Source organism: Vicia villosa, linkage group LG7 (assembly GCF_029867415.1).
Source record: "Vicia villosa cultivar HV-30 ecotype Madison, WI linkage group LG7, Vvil1.0, whole genome shotgun sequence".
Classification (NCBI taxonomy): Eukaryota; Viridiplantae; Streptophyta; class Magnoliopsida; order Fabales; family Fabaceae; genus Vicia; species Vicia villosa.
Genome location: NC_081186.1, coordinates 76597565 through 76616764, shown reverse-complemented (window position 1 = coordinate 76616764; position 19200 = coordinate 76597565). Strand labels below are relative to the sequence as shown.

General features: G+C 37.4%; 3 protein-coding genes across 4 annotated transcripts; all 3 read left to right on the top strand.

The window, feature by feature from the left end:
- The first annotated feature begins 4665 nt into the window (after nt 1–4665).
- Nucleotides 4666–5213, top strand: LOC131619387 (biotin synthase, mitochondrial-like). Its single transcript, XM_058890490.1, has 2 exons — nt 4666–4867; nt 5059–5213. Exons 1-2 carry the CDS (start codon nt 4666–4668, stop codon nt 5211–5213), a joined length of 357 nt encoding a protein of 118 aa, XP_058746473.1.
- Nucleotides 5214–12523: 7310 nt separating this feature from the next.
- On the top strand, nt 12524–15004 carry LOC131620880 (putative F-box/LRR-repeat protein At4g00320). 2 transcript variants are annotated; one of them, XM_058892059.1, is made up of 6 exons: nt 12524–12690; nt 12784–12849; nt 13119–13238; nt 13333–14334; nt 14412–14573; nt 14643–15004. In XM_058892059.1, the coding sequence occupies exons 3-6, from the start codon at nt 13212–13214 to the stop codon at nt 14946–14948; spliced, it is 1497 nt and encodes a 498-aa protein (XP_058748042.1). In that variant the 5' UTR covers nt 12524–12690; nt 12784–12849; nt 13119–13211; the 3' UTR covers nt 14949–15004. The 2 variants fall into 2 exon arrangements, with proteins under 2 accessions (XP_058748042.1, XP_058748043.1); XM_058892060.1 differs by having other exon boundaries at nt 12524–13238; nt 14677–14875.
- A 1853-nt stretch (nt 15005–16857) lies between these two features.
- On the top strand, nt 16858–18820 carry LOC131619386 (uncharacterized). The gene is made up of 3 exons (XM_058890489.1): nt 16858–17826; nt 17938–18538; nt 18744–18820. Exons 1-3 carry the CDS (start codon nt 16858–16860, stop codon nt 18818–18820), a joined length of 1647 nt encoding a protein of 548 aa, XP_058746472.1.
- Nucleotides 18821–19200: the final 380 nt, after the last annotated feature.

The window sequence follows — 19200 nt, the reverse complement described above, 5'->3', positions numbered from 1 at the left end:
AAACGATTACATCATTCAAAATGAAATTGCACGCTGAGTTCGAAAATAAAATCAGACCACCCTGAAACACACTGCAACACAATCAATTGAAACAAAATCACATAAACCCTAAATGACTAAAATCAAAATTAAATAATAGATAAGCACAATCAATGCCTAATTTCTTAGGGCTTCAGCTCATGTAATATCCAGAAAGCAATTTGTAACAAGAAACTATGAGAATGATGCTCAGATGTGAGAGACCGAAGTTCCAAAAAACCTAAATATTAGAGTATGTCTGATGCACCTTCAAAGCCACTAAACAAATGAGAAAATGATAGGAGAAGCTTACTTGATGCTTCAGGAACGTGTTGCTATGCTTAGATTTACTTGAATCTTGCTGCAACTTTTGATCCAAGTCCAACTGGTCAATGAAAAAGATTAAGTTGGATAGCATGATTTGGTATCTTCAGATCCAAACTAATGCATAAAGAAGTTATTAAGAAATATCCAAGAAATTGAAATTAATAGAAATGAAGGACTCGAAAGTTGAAAATTGAGAGGAGAGAAGAGTTTCAGATTTGGAAAAATGGCGAGTGAATTAAATTTAGGAGGGAAGAGATGGTTATATAGTGAGTGTTTTATGTTGGGAGTGAGGTGTGGAAACGAAGTTGAACTTAGGAGGTTGTTGTGATAGGCTTGGAAGTTTATTAAATAAAAATGCTCTTTGTTGACAAGTTCAGATAAAGGGAAATATGGAAAGTTTTGAGATCATTTTTTAGGGTTGGAATACATTGCACATGGCTTGGATAATGAGCTAACGTGAGTGTAAACTTCACGAGCAAGTATGTTGGAAAATTCTTAGGTGGACACATACCTAAGAAATTGTTTTACACACAACCAATCACAAAATTTTAATTAATTAAAAAATAAATATTGATTTTTTTCTCTCCTTCATAATCTCAACCACCCCATGAATCCAATTAAAAACAAATTAAAATTAAAATAAATTTAAAAAGTACTCTTTGTTTCCCATTTGTAAATTTTTGTTTGGCATTTTGGAAGGATTTGGAGTGATAGCAGGCGTGTGTGTTTAGCTGTTTTGTGCAAAGTTTGTGAAGGATTTTGCATCATGTGGGGCCAATTTATAATGGAATGGTACAAGGCATGATGTGTGCACAAGTTTGGAATTAATTTTGGCACGATTTAGACTGTTGCATTTGGAATAATTTTGGCAAAAAATGAATTATATTTGGACAGATTTTGGTGCATTTTGAAATGTTGAACCATATTTTGGACATGCTTGAATTGGTAAAAGGCTTAAAAAATGATGATAAAGCTTGAAATATAACTTTAATTTGAAACCTTGAACTCCTTGATTATCTCTTGTAATGTGAATAAATGATGACTTATGATTTTGATTCAAAATAAATGATCCAAAATGATGAACTTGAATCTTGGTTTTGAACTTGTTTAATTCCATAAGGTTAGGTAACTTTCATTTGAAGTAACTTGTATTTCAAGAACAAATGCTTGAATTCTTGAACTTATTTATTTTCAATTATCCAATGTACTAGCTTGAGTGACCAAAGAAGAGACGATGAACTATGATCATGCTTTGAAAAGGACTTGTTACTTGTTTTCAAGCCAAATATTATATGCTTTTTTTGTAAGAGATTGCTGAACAAACAACTACAATGACAATGGTTCCTTTTTTATTTCTTTCAAACATTCAAGGGAATCAAAAAACTATATTGTCTTCTTTAATTCAATACAACATATTTCTCCGAGCTTAAAGGCAGAGAACACTTAGAAAATGTAAGCTAAAGGAACAAGGATTTCCCATACAAAAGGTAGAGAAGGTTTGTAAAAGGAAAGAACAGATAACTGAAACAACAATGAATGATCTCGTGCCAAAGGCATGGAGAACTTGCGTAAAGCTAGTATGAAACCTGACAAGACCAATGCAAAGAGCATAGAACATTTACGAAAGATAAGACAAAAAGACAAAGTGTTTTCCATAAAAAAGTAGGAAAGATTTGCAAAAGACAAGAACGGGTAACAAAAAGATAATCACATGCAAAAGGCATGGAGAACTTGCGTAAGGCAAGTATGAAAGCTGACAAAAACCGATGCAAAAGGCATCAGAGACCTAAAAAAGATAAGTAACAACCGAAATTGGGTTATATACACAAGGCAAAAGAACTACATAATTCCTCAGGCCAAAGCGGGGTGTAATTCTTCAAGAGTGGCAATTATATGAACTTCCACACAAAAAGTATGGATGTTCAAAGAAATCGGGAAGAAAGAAAGGTTATACACCAACTCTTGCTCACATTCTAACTGCAAAGAGCAAACAACGGGTAACTTTTTTGTGCGAAAGACTAAGAAGACTCGCAAAAGGCAAGCCACATCCCTTATGCAAAAGCTAATAAGGGGATCGACTTATAAAAGGTAAGTGAAGGATTTGAGTACTTGCAAGAAGCAAAATAACTAAATTATCCCTCAGGACGGATCAATGTGTAATTATTCAAGAGTGGTAATTATATGAACTCCCAAGCACAAAGTAGGTTCGTTCGAATAATTGAGAAGAAATAAAGGTTATAAATCAACTCTTTCTCGCACTCTAACTGCAAAAGACAAATACTGATAAAAATATTGCGAAGACCTACAAAAGACCAGAAGGACAATCTCAAAAGGTAAGTACAAAAGAGATACGACTCTTTGGAGAAATAAAACTCAGAACAAGACACTACTGGGGAGATAAATAATACCAACAATCTCTACTCAAGAAATAGGCTCAATAAAAACCCTGATGAAGAATGAATACTCCACTAAGGAAACAAGAGGTATAGAATTCGCTTAACTTTGTTGGGGAATAGAATTAGAACTTCCACAATACAAGATACTTGGTATACAAAAGGTATAAAGTGGAAAACTGGAAGAAAACCTATTGGGGATATCAAAGGATATCTAGATGGCATATGTCACTGAATTTGGTTTACAAGAAGGGCTTGGACTGGATTATACTTCATTTGCATGTTTAAATTTTTTTATGGTGTAATGCTCCATAACAATAGAAATGTTACACATTTTGGTATATGCAATGTAATGATGATTACTATATGCAAGAATGAATGATTGGACACTCTACTAGGGAATGTACAGAAGATATCATGTAACTTTGCTAAGGAAAAAATTATGATGATCTACTCTTTTGTGGGGAGATAACAAGCTGAATACAAATAATGACTGGACTGCAAACTCTGTTGGGGAATTGCAAATTAAATTGCAAACTCTGAGATGCCACTAAAAAATTGAGATTAAGTTATTGATTAACTTAACTCACACAATGAAAGTCGCCACCGCACTTTATTGTTTCCAAAGAAATGGGAAAAGAGAGAATAAAATTCACAGAAGTTTTTAAAGCAGGAACTAATAAAAAAAGATCTAGGTACGGGGTTTGGTTATGCAAGGGGAAAGTGTTAGCACCGGAAATGTATGGTTATATTTTAAAGAAAATCATAAGTGAGAAGGAAATTAAACAAAAAATCTAATTGGTATGACATATCTGGAAGAAAGCATGTGTATTATGCTTCTAGAAATTTGGCGATCTAAATGATTGCAATTGTCATATATTTCAATCTTCATTCTAAGGCTGTTATTCGTAGATATGATAAACTTTTAAATAGAAATACATGCAATTAATTACAACAATAAACAACATATATTAAAATAATAATGAGTATAAAATATAATTACAATAATAATTAGAATTTATATCCGAAACTATTCTAGAATTAGGAACAAAGAAGATGAAAATTAGACACAAAAAAAAACAATTCAAAAAATAAAAATATCTGAGCGAAAGCATATGTATTGTCGTTTCTAAAATTGTGATGCTCCAAATAATTGTAAGAGACATATATCTAATATCTCAATTCATTCTAAGATTGTTACTTGTAGGAACATGAATTGATTACATTTACGTTCAAATTGCAAAGTCTAACAAATTATATTTAGAAATTATATTACACAATATGAATATGAGTATGAAACGAATTTGAATATAATTAAAATAATATTTATGAAATGAATTTGAATATGATCAATACAATAAAAGTAAAATTTAGGGATAATACTTATTCACCCCCTGTCAATAACGAGTTTTTGATTTTCCTCCTATAATTTTTAAGATTCCCCCCTTATAAAATAAATATTTCATTTCTGCTACCCCTATCCCTTATTTGGCTGATTGGGCATAGGGAATCTGTTTACTTGGCATCCCACGTGGTTTTTTAATTTTTAAAGTATTTTTTAAATACAAGTTGCATTTTTTTTAATATTTTTTAAATTCAAGTTCCATTTTTTTAATTATGACTTTTTTTTACGTTTTTTAAATTGTTTTTTTAATAATTTTTATAAATTATTTTTACAGAATATTTATTAGTTTTTATGAATTCTAAAAATTAATGTTTAGACCTAAGCCCGTACTTGTTGCAATTAAAGCCCATTTGTATGAGTCTATTTTTAATTCATAAGTATGTTTGTGTCTGTGCTTTATAAAGACTTATTTTATCTTTGTAAAAATCGATGTGGGACTTATTAATTTACATACAGCAACAACAACACCAATCATCCCATGCACTCTCAAATATTGCCACTTATCTCTATCGTTTTAGGGGTATGGGGATAGAGGTGTGTTGTACCCTTGGCATGCTCGATAAAGATCAGGCTGGTGAACTCAAGAAGGCGGATTTTACTGCCTATAATCACAATCCTGACACTTCTAGGGAATACTATCCAAACATCATCACAACAAGGAGTTATGATGAGCGCCTTCAAACTCTTGAATATGTTCGTGATGCATGGATTAATGTTTGCTCTGGTAAGTAATCTTATTGGCTTCAAATACCCCTTGGAACCTGTCAATAGTTTGTTCAGTCGGTCAAGTTCAGCCATTGCATGTCTGTTCTATTCTTTAGTCTAAGATCACCATTTATCATTCATTTTCATAACAAACTCTAATTTCTTTGAATCTTTTACATCATAGTCTGACATGGTGAGAAATGTTTGCAGGAGGAATTATCGGGCTCGGAGAAGCTGAGGAATACCTTGTAGGTTTGCTACATACATTATCAACACTTCCTACACATCCAGAAAGTGTTCCCATTAATGCACTTGTTCCTATTAATCAATTTGTTGCAATCATAATATTGAGTTATTATCTATGAAAAACTTGACTACAATTCTTATCATAATATGGGAGATGATTCGCATAGTTGCGACAACACGTATAACAATGCCAAAAGCATTGTGTTTTCTTGCCGGTACCAATTCTATCTTTGCTGGTGAAAAGCTTCTCACAACTGCCAACAATGATTTCGAAGGCATCGAAAGTATGAATTTGGCATGTACAATTGTATATAATGTTGTATATTTTATTCTGGGTAGCCAGTGATCAAATGGAGAGTGAAAGCACATATTATAATGTAGATGGGTCATTGGTGTAGGAGAAATGGTGGGTCAGTGGTGTTTCAAAATACTAGCATAATTATAGTCCCACCTCGGTTACTATAAAAGCAAAATAAGTCTTTATAAAGCAAAGACACACACTTATGAATTAAGAATAGACTCATACAAATGGGCTTTAATTGCAACAAGTACGAGCTTAGGCCCAAACATTAATTTATAGAACGTAAAAAATGTCATAATTAAAAAAATGTCACTTGGATTTAAAAAATATTTTAAAAATACAAAAAATGCCACTTGAATTTAAAAAATAATTTAAAAATAAAAAATATTTAAATAACCACGTGAGATGCCAAGTAAACAGATTCCTTATGTCTAGTCAGCCAAACAAGAAATATGGGGTGACATAAATGGAATTCGTATTTTATAATGGGGTATAATGGGGAATCTTAAAAAAGAACTAATAGGGGGAAAATCCAAAACTCGCCCTATTGGCAGAGGGTGAATATGTATTATCCCTAAAATTTATATGCAACAAATATGGGCATAAAATTAATTTGAATATATGAAAAAAAGAAAAGTTTCCCAGAGCTTTTTGAATTGTAGTAGATATTGAAATATATGTTGGAAATTGTTTATTCTTTTCTCTCTAGAACCTTGAAAGTAGAGCTGTTAAAAAGGGCTACTCGACCCTATACGGGTCGGCCCTAATGAATTCTGGGCTTTTCAGGGTTGGGTCAAAAAGACTCTGTGTTATATGGGCTCAAGAATTACTACCCGATTCCGACCCTAGATGGGCTTCGGGTTACCCGAGCCTAAACGGACTTTCTTATTTTAAAAAATAAAATAAAAATTTCATAATATTTATTATAAATTAAATTAAAAATTATATTATTTTAAACATAATACATTTTTAAGTACTATATTATCTCTTATAAATACAATAATGTGTTTCTAAATACAATATATATGTCTAAATTGTATAAAATAATACTTGAATAGTTTACATAAGAGAAAAACTAATATAATACGATGAAATAATGTTGATTATATTAATGTATATTATTTAAAAAAGAAAGATTGAATAAAATAGAGATAAAATTTAGTGAGGGAGGAAAATGAATGTGCTATTTGGAGTAAGAAAATATAAATATTAATATATTTTTTAAGTATGCAGGCCTGATGGGCTACCCACAGCCTATATGGGCTAGCTCTAATGGGTAGCCGGCTTTTTAGGGTTGGGCTAAAAAGCCCTGAAATATATGGGCTCTAATTTTAAGGCCCGAGCCCTATGATTTTTCGGGTCTGATGGACCGGCCCATATTGGCCAACCCATTTTGACAGCTCTACTTGAAAGTATACACTCATTATACTTGAGTTCTTTCTATTATCTTGTTTTTTTATCGATACTCTACAAGGGTGTTCGCGATGTAGGTTGCGGTTTTGACGAAAAAAATCATCCGAACCGCAAGAGAAAAAATCGTGCGGTTTGGTTTAGTTTTGTTAGCTTTTAGAAGAAAACCAAACCAAACAAATGCGGTTCGTTTGGTTTGGTTTTTTACAAATATTTTATTGAGCCATATATAAACTTATAAATGACAACATAACTTTGTATTTAGACATTCATACACTATCAAATAACAATAAAACTCGTCATATTTTGACAATAACTTTCCATTTAATATATAAAAATTAAATTAGACAAAAGTGAAATAATAAACATAAAATATAACATAAAACAATATAGAAATTATTATAATGAAAAAAAAAAGATGAGATATTAGTGAAGATGAAAAAGAAAATAACAAAAGAGTTGAGAGTTTAGAGAAGAAGATGTGCGATAAAAACGAAATTGAAATAGGAAACATTTGCATAAAAATGAGAAGGTAAAAAAGAAAGAATATAAGAAAGTAGAGATTCAAGAAGAAGAGAGAAGATGTATGTGATAAAGAAGACGCGGTAATTTTATTAGAGATTTAAGAAGATCGGGACTGAAATCATATGTGTAAGAATGAGAAAATTGTTCGTAATCATAAGGCTAAGGTATAATAGGTTTAAGTCTGGATTGAATGTGAGTTAAGTAAAAGTTCGGTTGTAGGTTTATAAAATACAAATCGCAAACTGAACTGAACCGTACAGTTTTGTTAAAAGATGACCCAAACAAATTCGAATCAAATGCAGTGTTTGCGATTTCGATTTGATTTGGTTTGATTTACGATTTTTTTAAGTTGGTTTAGTTTTGAATACCAGTGTTTTAAAAATCGGACCAGACCGGCCGGTCGGACCGGTCGAACCGGGAACCAGTCAGATAACTGGTCTGATTCAATTGTTTGATCGGATATGTTATTGAACCGGTCAAAATCGGTGTAAACTGCTAAAATCGAAAAAATCGGTGGTTTTTATGAACCGGTGGTTTAATTGCATTTTAACAAAAAAATTATTTAAAAAATTAAAACGACACCATTTTGATTATTTTAATAAAAAATAGAAATAAAAATAAAAAAATTAAATAAAAAAAATAAAAATAAAGATGTTGCCGACGGTTGACTTTGTTGCATATAGTTTTGATATTGAAGAAGGAGATCCCAAAATTTAAACAATTTTCCTTCCTTTAAATTAAATTTAGTAGACAATGAAATTATTTGGTTATAAATTATTTAATTATATATTATTTAAGTAAATTATGTTGCGATTAAAGTTTGTTTGCAGTTCTACTTTATAATTTTGTATTATTTTATTGTGTAATGTCTGTATAAAATTTGAATTTAAATTATGAACTTGTAAATTTATTTATGATAAGATATCTTTAAAAAATTTAAGTGCTAGTTATATTTTATATAGACTAAATCATCCAGTTTGACCAATCGTTAGTTGGTCCAGTGGTGATTGGCGCTGGACTTGGTAGGGAGAACCACGGTTCGATCCCCCGCAACTCCGAGATGCCAGAACTCGCCCCCGAACCGGACTAAACCGGTGGTTTATAGCCAAAAAAAATCATCCAGTTTGACATGTTTTATACCTATATAATTTTGTTATAACAATTAGTCTATTGAACCGAGTTATTTTTTTAAAACAATATTGGAAAAAAAAAATCCAAATAACCATGTTTAATAATTTATTTACACCAAAAACCATGTTTTCGGCAAAATTACGCATATGACCAGGTTTCAGAGGTGGTCTCCACATAGGAGCCACCTCAGGTGGCGCCAAAGACCAAAACCTCTTAACCTATGCGCCACCCAGGGTGGCATCAATGCATATTTTTCCCTTTTTAGCCACCTAGGGTGGCGCCTATGTATATATATATATATATATATATATATATATATATATTTTTTTTTTTTGTTTTTTTTTTTGTTTTTTTTTAATTGTTTATATACTATTTTTTTTAATTTTTTTTTTTTTATTAACAAAATTGTTTTAACAATTAAATAAATAATGAAACACCACATGTCATTCATTCCAAACATTACAAATACAAGAAATGCAGAAACAACATTAGAAATACGGTCATACAGTTCAAACATTACAAATACGGTACACAAAAGATAAATAATAAAACATGGATATTATGCTATTCACGACCCCTCCGACCATGACCCCTCCGACCCGACGCCGGACCATGACCCCTCTCACCGCCAGTTCCGCAATCTGGAACTACTCGAATCCGGTTGGAAGGATCTCGACGACCGACTTCTCCACGACCCCCCCTATTCCTTGGTTGTTCTTGTTGTGTCTGGGTAGGCGGTCCTCGGATTAGCCCCTCCATGCGCTCATTGGACATGTATTCTTGTATGTTGCTGTCAAATAGTCGGGTCCCCATGCCCTCAAAGATTTGTCTTGGCGGTGGAGTTGCGTCACATGGTCGGTAAAATCCAGCGCTTGATTGACCTTGAAAAAATGGCATTGTTTGCTGGGGTGTGGTGTACCCATATTGTTGGTGTTGTGGAAATTCGTACTGTGACGATTGAGTGGTCATTTGCTCGTTTGGGTCGTAATTGTCATCTAGACCCATGTCGGGGCTGGGTTGCCTATTGTAGCTGGAGGGGCCGGCGTCGCCGTGTTGTTGGGTGAAGGCCCATGATTGTTGCTGGATGGGTTGCCTAGTGGAGGAGGAGGGGCCGGCGTCGTAGTGTTGTTGGGTGAAGCCCCGCGATTGTTGTTGGACGGGTAGCCTAGTGGAGGGGTCGGCGTCACGGAGTTGTTGGGTGAAGCCCCATGATTGTTGTTGGAAGGGTTGACTTTGGTAGGGCGTTGTTGGTGTTGTTTGAAATTCCTCATGGTCAGGTTGTTCGGATGTTTGGCGTTGTCGGCGTTGTTGGCGTTGTTGTCGTTGTTGGGGTGGTTGTTGGGGTGGTTGTTGTGCGTATTGTTGGGGTGGTTGTTGTGCGTATTGTTGGGGTGGTTGTTGTGCGTGTTGTTGTTGGCGGGGGTCGTGTAGGTAGTAGGGGTCTGACACATACATATCGGGGGTTGTGACTGTTCTATACCAAGCAAGGTATGTCGCGGTTGGAAACATGGGGAGTTGGGCAACCGAGAATTGTAACAGACGGCTGCGACGCTGCCTCCACATCTCACAAAATTCAGGTGCGAATGTACGATAATCTGCGTGGTCCCATTGATTGTTAACTCTTTTAATATGCCAGCGACCCAAATCAGTGGGGGGATCCGGGATCGGTTGATGCATGCCAAACTGCAGTCTCACACGGTCAGATTGGTGCATCTCAATGATGTTGAACCTTATTATCGGTACTACTGCAGTCCAAACTTCCCGGTCACTCTCGTTTGGCTCATGGTCTAGCAACAAGTATGGTCTCCAATTAAACTGCGTGGGAGAAAAAATAACATATTATTAAAAAGCATGATGAATTGTAATACATCTATATGATCATATAAAAGTTTAGGGATAATACATCTTCAGCTCGGAGGTGATCAATTAGGTCCCGATATAAAACAACACTCCCCCTCGGATTCTTACTGTAATCCAATTTAGGACCACAGAACCTAAAAAATAAAGAGCAAAAATGTTATTTCAGATTTTTATGAAAAAGATAGTTAGCATTCAAGGAATAGCGTTGAAAAAGAGAAAAAGACGTACCTTGTTGCATAAGGGAACGTGTAGTTGTTCCTGCCTACCGGGGACAGCGTCGGCATTCTCCACCAACCCCATACTTGTAGGAGGAACGCACATCCATAGAAGGTGCACTTCTCGGCAACCGCGTTCTTACAAAGAGACTGGTATAACATCGCCAAAACGGCGGACCCCAACTATATTTCCTAATCTTGCTAATACTGTCAAATTTACTTAAATAGAAAAAGTTGACAGTGTTACCTGTCGACTCCGGGAATAAAAGTTTACCAAACATCAACATTATATAAACCTTAGTCATTAACCAAACATGCTCCTCAGTAAAGTTGTCCATCAAGACGAGTTCATCATAGTAATCTCTAAGGGAGACCAGACTGATACCCTGGCCTCTTGAACCTTGAGTAGGCACAACTAGATCTCTTCCCAACACTCTCTCACACATTGAATTAGCATGTTGAACAGATCCATTAACAGCCTTGCCATCAATGGGCAGACCAAGTAACATATAAACATCCTCTAGAGTAATAGTACACTCACCTATTGGAAGATGAAACGTGTGGGTTTCAGGCCTCCATCGCTCTTGTAAGGCAAGGATGAATTTTCTGTCTATGGTGTTGTTGTTAACTTTTATGATATGTCCGAAGCCACATGCTTGGAGATTCGGAATAATCCTCTCGTCGGGTTCAACGTAAGCGTGAGAACGTGTACGGAATCGGTCAACAGCCTAAGAACCACAAATAAATCGATTAAACTGGATATCATATACGCATAGATGTTTAGAAATAAATAAGTATAAACTTACAAAGGTCGCCAAATTCGCTCTAGTTCCTCTGTGTGTTTCACCCATGGTAAGAAGTTGTTGAGCCATTTTCAAGAACTCTTTAAGTTTTCTGCGGAATTGAAAATGCAAAGTGGTTTTTTGAAGAAGAAGAATATATGTTGGTGAAAAGAAAGCAAGTATATGAGAGTATTTATAGAGGGTTGGTGGTTGTTGATGTTAAGTGCATGAGGGCCAAGTGGTGAGCATGCATGTGATACAGATATTAAAGTGATAAAGATGGGTTCACATGCATTCTGTGTTGAAATGACCATGCATTCCCGTGTTTTGTGCTGACTTTGTCTAGGCATGCATGCATTAATTGTTTCTGGCAGAATAGACTAGGCCTGCATCCCGTGTTCGGTGCTGAATTGTCTAGGCATGCATGCATACAGTATTCCGATGCAGGTAGATCACATGCTGGCGGATCAGATTAGGGTTTTGGCAGTGGGGACCACTAGACAAAATTAGGGCAAAAAAAAACAAAAAAAAAAGAAAATACACTAATGCGCCACCCCAGGTGGCGCCATGCTGGAAAAATTTTGTCTAATGCGCCACCCCAGGTGGCGCCTACATGCTACTGTTATTTTTTTTTTTTTGAAAATTTAGGGTTAGGGTTTTCTATGTTTTTTTTTTTGAAAATTAAGGGTTAGGGTTTGGTTAGGGTTTTCTGTGTCACCGAAAATAATTAGCATACAGTCTTCGCATGTGATTGTACAGTGTACACTGTTCAGTATGGTTGTGTCTGGTCAAGTCGACTGTAGTTCACCAGTGGCAAGCACACCTCAAATCAACTCAGGCATTCATTTTCCGTCAACTTTATTCGCATGTGATTGTACAGTATGGTTGTGTCTGGTCAAAAAAACAAAAAAAAAAAAAGCAAATGAGAGTAGGCGCCACCCTAGGTGGCTAAAAAGGCCAAAATACTCATTGAAGCCACCCTGGGTGGCGCATGAGTTAAGGGAATTTGGCCTATGGCGCCACATGAGGGAGCCACCTCTGAAACCTGGTCATATGCGTAATTTTGCCGAAAACATGGTTTTTGGTGTAAATTATTTATTAAACTTGGTTATTTGGATTTTTTTTTTACAATATTGAATACCACTAACTAAATAATAAATGAGTAACTTTTAATTTTAAGTTTAGCGTATCCTTTTCCAATCTCCTTTCCTTTCGGCTCAAATAAAAAAAAAAAAATCACTTTTGTCAACTCTTCTCTCTCCACTTACTTTCTCAACTCATAACTAAACAAGAAGAATAGCATAGCACTGAACCATATGGTTAACCGGAGGATCTCTAGTGGCTTCAATCACGCACCACAACTATTGCTGCGGTAAGTGTTAACTCAGTTCATGCTACTGCTTGCTTCTGCTTGGATCTCCGGTTTGATCCGGTTTGACGGTTTCTTGTCCGGTTTTATTGCCAGGCGGTTTTCAATAAATATTAAATCGGATATCGGACCGTTTTCCGGTATAACCGGTCTAACCTGACGGTACGGTTTTCGCTACCAAACTCTTCAATGTTACTCACTCTCAATTTTTGTGGAAAACAATTTATTTGAAAATATATTCGTTTATCAAAGTAACCGATATTGATAATATTAACTTTTAAAATCTTCTCAGAAATATTATTAATTTTTACGTGTGGTGTCTAAAGGTTCTAGGTTGAAAACCCGCTAAACAAAAATTTCTTATTAAAAAAAAACTTTTAAATTTATATTATTTTATTTATATTTATTGAAAAAAATAAACGATATTTTAGGAACTGCAAGCCCAAAAAATTGTATCTTTTATATAGTTATAGATATAACCCTAATGTGGGAGAGAGAAACCTATAAGAAAAGGAAGAAGAACGATGTCAGGCAACCACAAATTGAAGAAGGTAAGTCATCTCTGGTTATTCTATTACTTTTGGTGGTTTTGCTTCCTCAGTTAGGTTTTATAGTATTGGATTTTTTTGTTGTGGTATATTTCAGGTTAAAATGTTTGATGGCCCTAATGAATTGCCTGAATTGCCTGACTGTGTCATATCTTACATCTTGACAAAGTTATCCATGAAAGAATTATTGAAAACTAGTATACTCTCTAAAAGCTGGTATAAGCTCTGGACTTTAAGGAGAGATCTTTACTTTGATATCTTCAATGTCTTTGAAAACACTGAGGAGGAGCTACTACAAAAGGGCTATCTTATTGATGTCCCTTACACTTATTGTTCTGCCATGGAGAGAATGCTCACTTCTGATACTAGTGATTTATTTGTTAATCGAGTTGATCAATTTCTCAAGCATTCTAATGCCACAACTATTGATTCTTTCTTGGTCAAATTCTATTTAGGTTCTCAACAACAAACCTCTATTGATCAATGGATAAGTTTTGTAATTAAAAGAGGGATTCAAACTATAGATTTACTCTTTAGTGGACTTTCCCTTCCATATTCCCTTTGCTGCTGTCTACGCAACCCTTGTCAATTTCCCTTCCACTTATTTTTAGAGACTACGCCTTCAACTCTCAAGCGTCTCCGTCTTCAATATTGTCTTGTTTTTCATCCAACTGATTATAACTTTACTTCATTCAAAAACTTGAGTTTCCTTTCACTTGATACTGTAAAAGGGGATGAATTTTTCATTGAAACTTTATTATCTAACTGTAAACAACTTGAAGAGCTTCACTTAATCAAATGTAACTTCGAATCACCAATACTAAAGATAGTGAGTTCATCCCTTTGTCATCTCAAGGTTACAACATGCTTTCCCCCATTCAGCGATTTTTGGGAGGAGGTAAACCTGACTTTACTGGATTGCCTTAAACTCACTTCATTGGAGTACTGTGGACGTCGCTTGGGTAACATGAACTTTAATACCCCTATGTTGAACAACATTCGGCTTGCTGTTATTTATAGTGAAGAACATCTTAATGCATTTGGACTCTTGGCAACTCTTCCTAAACTTGAGATTTTGCAATTAGACATTTATTCAATGGTAAGTCATGAAATGTTTGAACATGAATTGCTTATCTTTTTAATCATATTTTATGAATCTTACATTTTCTTGTTTAGGTCCCAACTTCCGTAAAATTAACTCAGCGACTCCAACATCTCAAGGAGTTGAACTTGATTCTTCACCTGCCATATGTCACCCCCCAGAAATTAGACTTTGATCTTTCAAGGATTTTAACCATCCTACAAGCTTGTCCACTTTTGCAGAAACTTTCAGTCATGGTGAGTAAACATGGTTAATAATTTAGATATTTTGATTTCTTGTTTAAATTTTGATTCTACTTTTTACAGCTCACATATCCTGAAACTATGGAAAATCAACAAGTTGCTAGTGATGTGGAAGTGTTCTCTCATGACGAGGTCAAAGTTATTGAATTGAGAGGTTGTGTTGGCAATTGGTATGAAATTGAGTTTGCTATGAATTTTATGAAATATGCCAACAAACTTGAGCAAATAGTTTTGAGTCCATATTGGAAAGATGATGAATCTTTGGATTGGAGTTCTAAACTTGCATGGTTTCAAAGTGGACGTCAAAGGATTAGTGAAAAATTTCAAAGTGAAGATGTAGTTGGACGAGAAAAACTAGTGCTCATATAAGACTAAAATGCAACCCATGTTTCTCACTGAGTTTATCTCTCTTGAATTTCTTTTTATCTAATGTTTGAAAAAATGGTTTTAAATTTGTCACTTTATAAATGGTAGTGCTTATTCCATCCCAAAAATGGAAAACTCATACACTTACAAATTATAACGGCAGAATACAAAATATAAATGAACCAAGATTTCAAAAGAAAAAGAAAACTGCTCCGTTTTGTAACTATAAATGCACAAAAGTTATATCATGAATGGATTTGTTTCTCCAAATATTTTAATGCAATCTTAACATTCAATTTGTTTCCATATAAAGATGAGTGCCCCTCTGCTTTGAATTTATTACAGTAAAAGAACACATTCATTTAAAATAACTACATTCTAAAAGAATTATGAGAGGGAGAGAGATCATACCAGGAAAATAAAGTTTCTTGCTTATCAACACTTGGTTCAAATAGTTTTAAATGCAAAAATTGACGAAATAGTAAAAAAAAAAACAATTAATTTCATTCATCAAACAATAATGAATATAAGGAGATACCAATATTAAGGAAAACTACACGTAGACCAAAAATTGGTCGCTATGTGTAACTGAATTTGATTTTTTGACAAGCCCTGTACTTATACCTAATGTGATTTTAATTAACAAATTTGACAAACACAAGTCATATATGGTACATCTATTTTTTGGGTAAGCCCTAATTTTATTATAAATAAACACTAATCAATACAATTTGGGGTTTTTTCAGATTTTAAAATACATTCTTCTTAAAACCTGAAGGAGAGGATTTCATTAACGGGTCAAAAAAATAAATAAACACTAATCAATACAATTTGGGGTTTTTTCAGATTCTGAAATACATTCTTCTTAAAACCCAAAGGAGAGGATTTTATTAACGGGTCGAAAAATTATTGCATGTGTTTTACAATAATACATCAATCTAAGACAATGATCATAACCATATATCTTGCAAAGATTCAAAAAATAAAGAAAAGAGAACGATTAATCTGCATCGAATATTTTCACTTACAAAAACCCAAATGGGTTAAATTTCTTATCAAGATCGTTTACTTACCCGGAACCATCCCGATTGCGCTTGCTTGAAGTCACCTTGACCAAGTGTGGAAATCTTTATGTGGGTTGTTGTAATCCCTTTGAGAGAATATGCTGAAGGTTTTTTTTTACCACTTTAACGAGCATTTTAAGTCTGGAATGCTGAGAGGTGTTGGTTCTATTTGTCACTTCTTATTAGGGGTGCATGGTTGGTTATTTTCAAAAACCAAAGCATAACCATTTTAAAACCATTTAGATGGTTTGGATTTATAACTGTTCTGGTCTAGGCCGAGCAGGCCCAACCCTTGATTACCAGCCGAGCAGGCCCACTTCCCTTGGGCCCAATTACTGAACAGATAGGAGCTGCCAGTCGCGAGGACCATGGCCGAGCAGGCCCAAACTTTTGGGCCTGCGTACTAGATAACCGTCAAGGAGTTATCCACGCACGAAGATCACGCGTCATGGATTCGGTCAACCATCTCCGAACCCTACGCTATGTGCATCCAGAACGTGAGTCTCCTGCTGACTCAGCCCTAGCATGGGACGTTCTGGCAGTTCCCTAGCACGTGGGCCTCCAGTTGGATTTGGCCCAATTAGGGAACCTTGGCCCAGCGCTGGGGGCTATAAATACCCTCTTTCACTAGAGGGTCAGGTATTCTATTCTCAACTCTAAACCTCATTCTCTGATAGCTACTGACTTAAGCATCGGAGAACCTTGCAGGTACCCCCCCCATCTTGCTCTTCAAGCCAGACATTACGCCTTGACGATTCTTCTGATCAGGTACGATCAGTGGCGCCGTCTGTGGGAAACTTGCTCCCCCTTCTTTAACAAAGATCAAAGCATAACCTTTCACCATCGTCATGGCCAACAACAACACACCCAGTCCTGATCCCTTTGTCCTGGAACAACTGATTGAAGATTCCAGCCGCGAACTGACAAACCGCCGCCGGCAGGAACGTGCTTTTACCGGACAGAGGCAACAGACTCAGCACATTCAACATGTCCACGGCCTTCAACAAGTCCAGAACGTCGAACAAACCCGTCCTGAAGGACAGGTTCAGAACGGCGAAGACGGGCAGACCCGGCCCCAGACTGAACCAGACCAGCTCCAAGTGGTGAATGAAACTGATACCCGAGACGGGCAACACGCTTCCTCGTTCACCCACACCTCTGACAGACGAAGAAGCCGTAGCCCGGACGAGGAGGAACAGATCAACATTCCCGAGGGCGCTGATCCGACTGCCATTCTCCTACTCAAAGAGCTGCAGAAGACCAACCGCCTCATCCGCCAACAGGGCGACCGCATCCACGACCTGGAAAGGAGGCGACGATATCGCTCCCCCCAGCGGAGGCGCCATCGGTCACGTTCCTATTCCTCTTCGCGGTCTCCCCCTAGGAGAAGTCGCAAGCGCAGTCCATCTAGGTCTCGCTCCCCCTCGAGGAGAAACCGGCGCCAGCGGTCTTATTCCCGCTCTCCTCCTCGAAAGACGCGGAAGAATCAGAAACCTGAAACCACTGAAGCCAAAGATCTCTCACCCGAGCAGGAGCGCCAAGGCCCCTCCAAAGCCGTGCAGAAAGTCCGCGAGCATTCTCCAAAAGACAACCGCAGAATCTCGGGCAAACCACGCACTAAGCCCCAGCGGGGCAGACATTCAAACTCCCCTGAACCCAGTGACGAAGAGGATTTCCGCAGTCCCTTGTCCGAGCAAATCCGGCATGTTCGTCTTCCCCGGGGGATGGAAAAACCACCGGCCTTGGACCACTATGACGGGACCACCGACCCCGATGACCATATAAGGAGCATCGAAGATGTCATGGACTACCACGTGGTACGTGGATCCATCAAATGCCGCATCTTTCCGACCACACTAAGGAAAGGCGCGATGAATTGGTACAGGAATCTGCCCCCTAACTCCATCCACTCCTGGACCGAACTGAAGGATCTTTTCCTAAGCCACTTCACCGCGTCTCGTAAGCAACCAAAGTCAGAAGCAAACCTTGAGGCAGTAATCCAAGGTACCAACGAATCTTTGAGAGACTACCTCGACAGGTTCAACAAAGAAGCTGTCCAAGTGCAGACCGCGGATTACATGAAAAGGTACCTACTCGAACGAGGGCTCCTCCCCGGAAGCGACTTCAAAAAGGCCATCAAGATTGAGGAGGTCCACTCCATGAACGCCTTCCTTCGCAAAGCTCAGGCCTTCATCAGATATGAGGAAGCAGAGGCTGCGACCACGAGAGCGTCACGGGACAACGATGCCGCTCGCAGTTCCAACCATGAGCCCTCAACTTCGAGGCGCGGGCACGAGAGAAGGAAAGACGACAGGTCTCTCGACATCAAAGAACGCCGTGGACCTTCTGGTCGTTTCAACGAATATACCCCGCTGAACGCCTCACGGGAAAGGATCCTAGCCGAATGCCAAAACACTGACTTCAAAAAGTCGAACATCAGACCCCCGAAGTCAAACCCCGCGAGGCCAGGAACTGACAAGTCCAAGTACTGCAAATACCACAGGAGCCATGGACACATGACCGAGGATTGTATTCACCTCAAGGACGCTATTGAAACACTGATCAAGGAAGGTCGCCTTTCAAAATACACACAGAAAGGGGAACCTTCCCGAAGGGACGACCACAGAAACTCTGACGAGGGGAATTCACCGGACAACAGGCCCCTACAGGTAGCCCTGTCAATAACCCGACCCGAAGATTTCATACCATCGGTCGGGGCACCTGCTGCACTCAGCAAATGGGAAGGATTCCCATTCGCCATGGTCGTCTCCAACGGCGGAGATCCGGGCTCTCTCACCATCAGTTCCGTAAAGAGAAAGTTCGATGAGCTGCTCAGTGCCAACGCGGACCTCGGCCCCACACTGAGAAAGTTCCGAGGGAAATCTGAACCAATCACCTTCTACCTGGAAGAGCTACCCGGCGGAGCTCCAAACGCCACGATTCCTCTGCTCGTCCGAGCAAGAATGGCGAACTTCGATGTTCGACGGGTCCTAGTCGATGAAGGCAGCTCGGTCGACATCATGTACTCCCATCTCTTCCAGACACTCCAGCTGGACGACTCACACCTCACTCCCTACGTGGGTTCAGACCTTCAAGGCTTCAACGGAGCTACCACTGAACCATGGGGCTACGTCGAGCTGATTGTCACTTTCGGAGAAGGGGAGGCTTCCAGGCAAGTCAAAACTAGGTTC

Excerpts from the sequence above, each read along its gene's own strand:
- LOC131619387 (XM_058890490.1), top strand. The coding sequence starts at position 4,666 with ATGGGGATAGAGGTGTGTTGTACCCTTGGCATGCTCGATAAAGATCAG. Across the intron at positions 4,868-5,058 it reads ATGGATTAATGTTTGCTCTG|GAGGAATTATCGGGCTCGGA; the intron begins GTAAGTAATCTT and ends AAATGTTTGCAG.
- LOC131620880 (XM_058892059.1), top strand. The coding sequence starts at position 13,212 with ATGTCAGGCAACCACAAATTGAAGAAG. Across the intron at positions 14,335-14,411 it reads AATTAGACATTTATTCAATG|GTCCCAACTTCCGTAAAATT; the intron begins GTAAGTCATGAA and ends TTTCTTGTTTAG. Across the intron at positions 14,574-14,642 it reads TGCAGAAACTTTCAGTCATG|CTCACATATCCTGAAACTAT; the intron begins GTGAGTAAACAT and ends TACTTTTTACAG.
- LOC131619386 (XM_058890489.1), top strand. The coding sequence starts at position 16,858 with ATGGCCAACAACAACACACCCAGTCCTGATCCCTTTGTCCTGGAACAA. Across the intron at positions 17,827-17,937 it reads ATGTCATGGACTACCACGTG|GATCTTTTCCTAAGCCACTT; the intron begins GTACGTGGATCC and ends ACCGAACTGAAG. Across the intron at positions 18,539-18,743 it reads TGGACACATGACCGAGGATT|CAAATGGGAAGGATTCCCAT; the intron begins GTATTCACCTCA and ends TGCTGCACTCAG.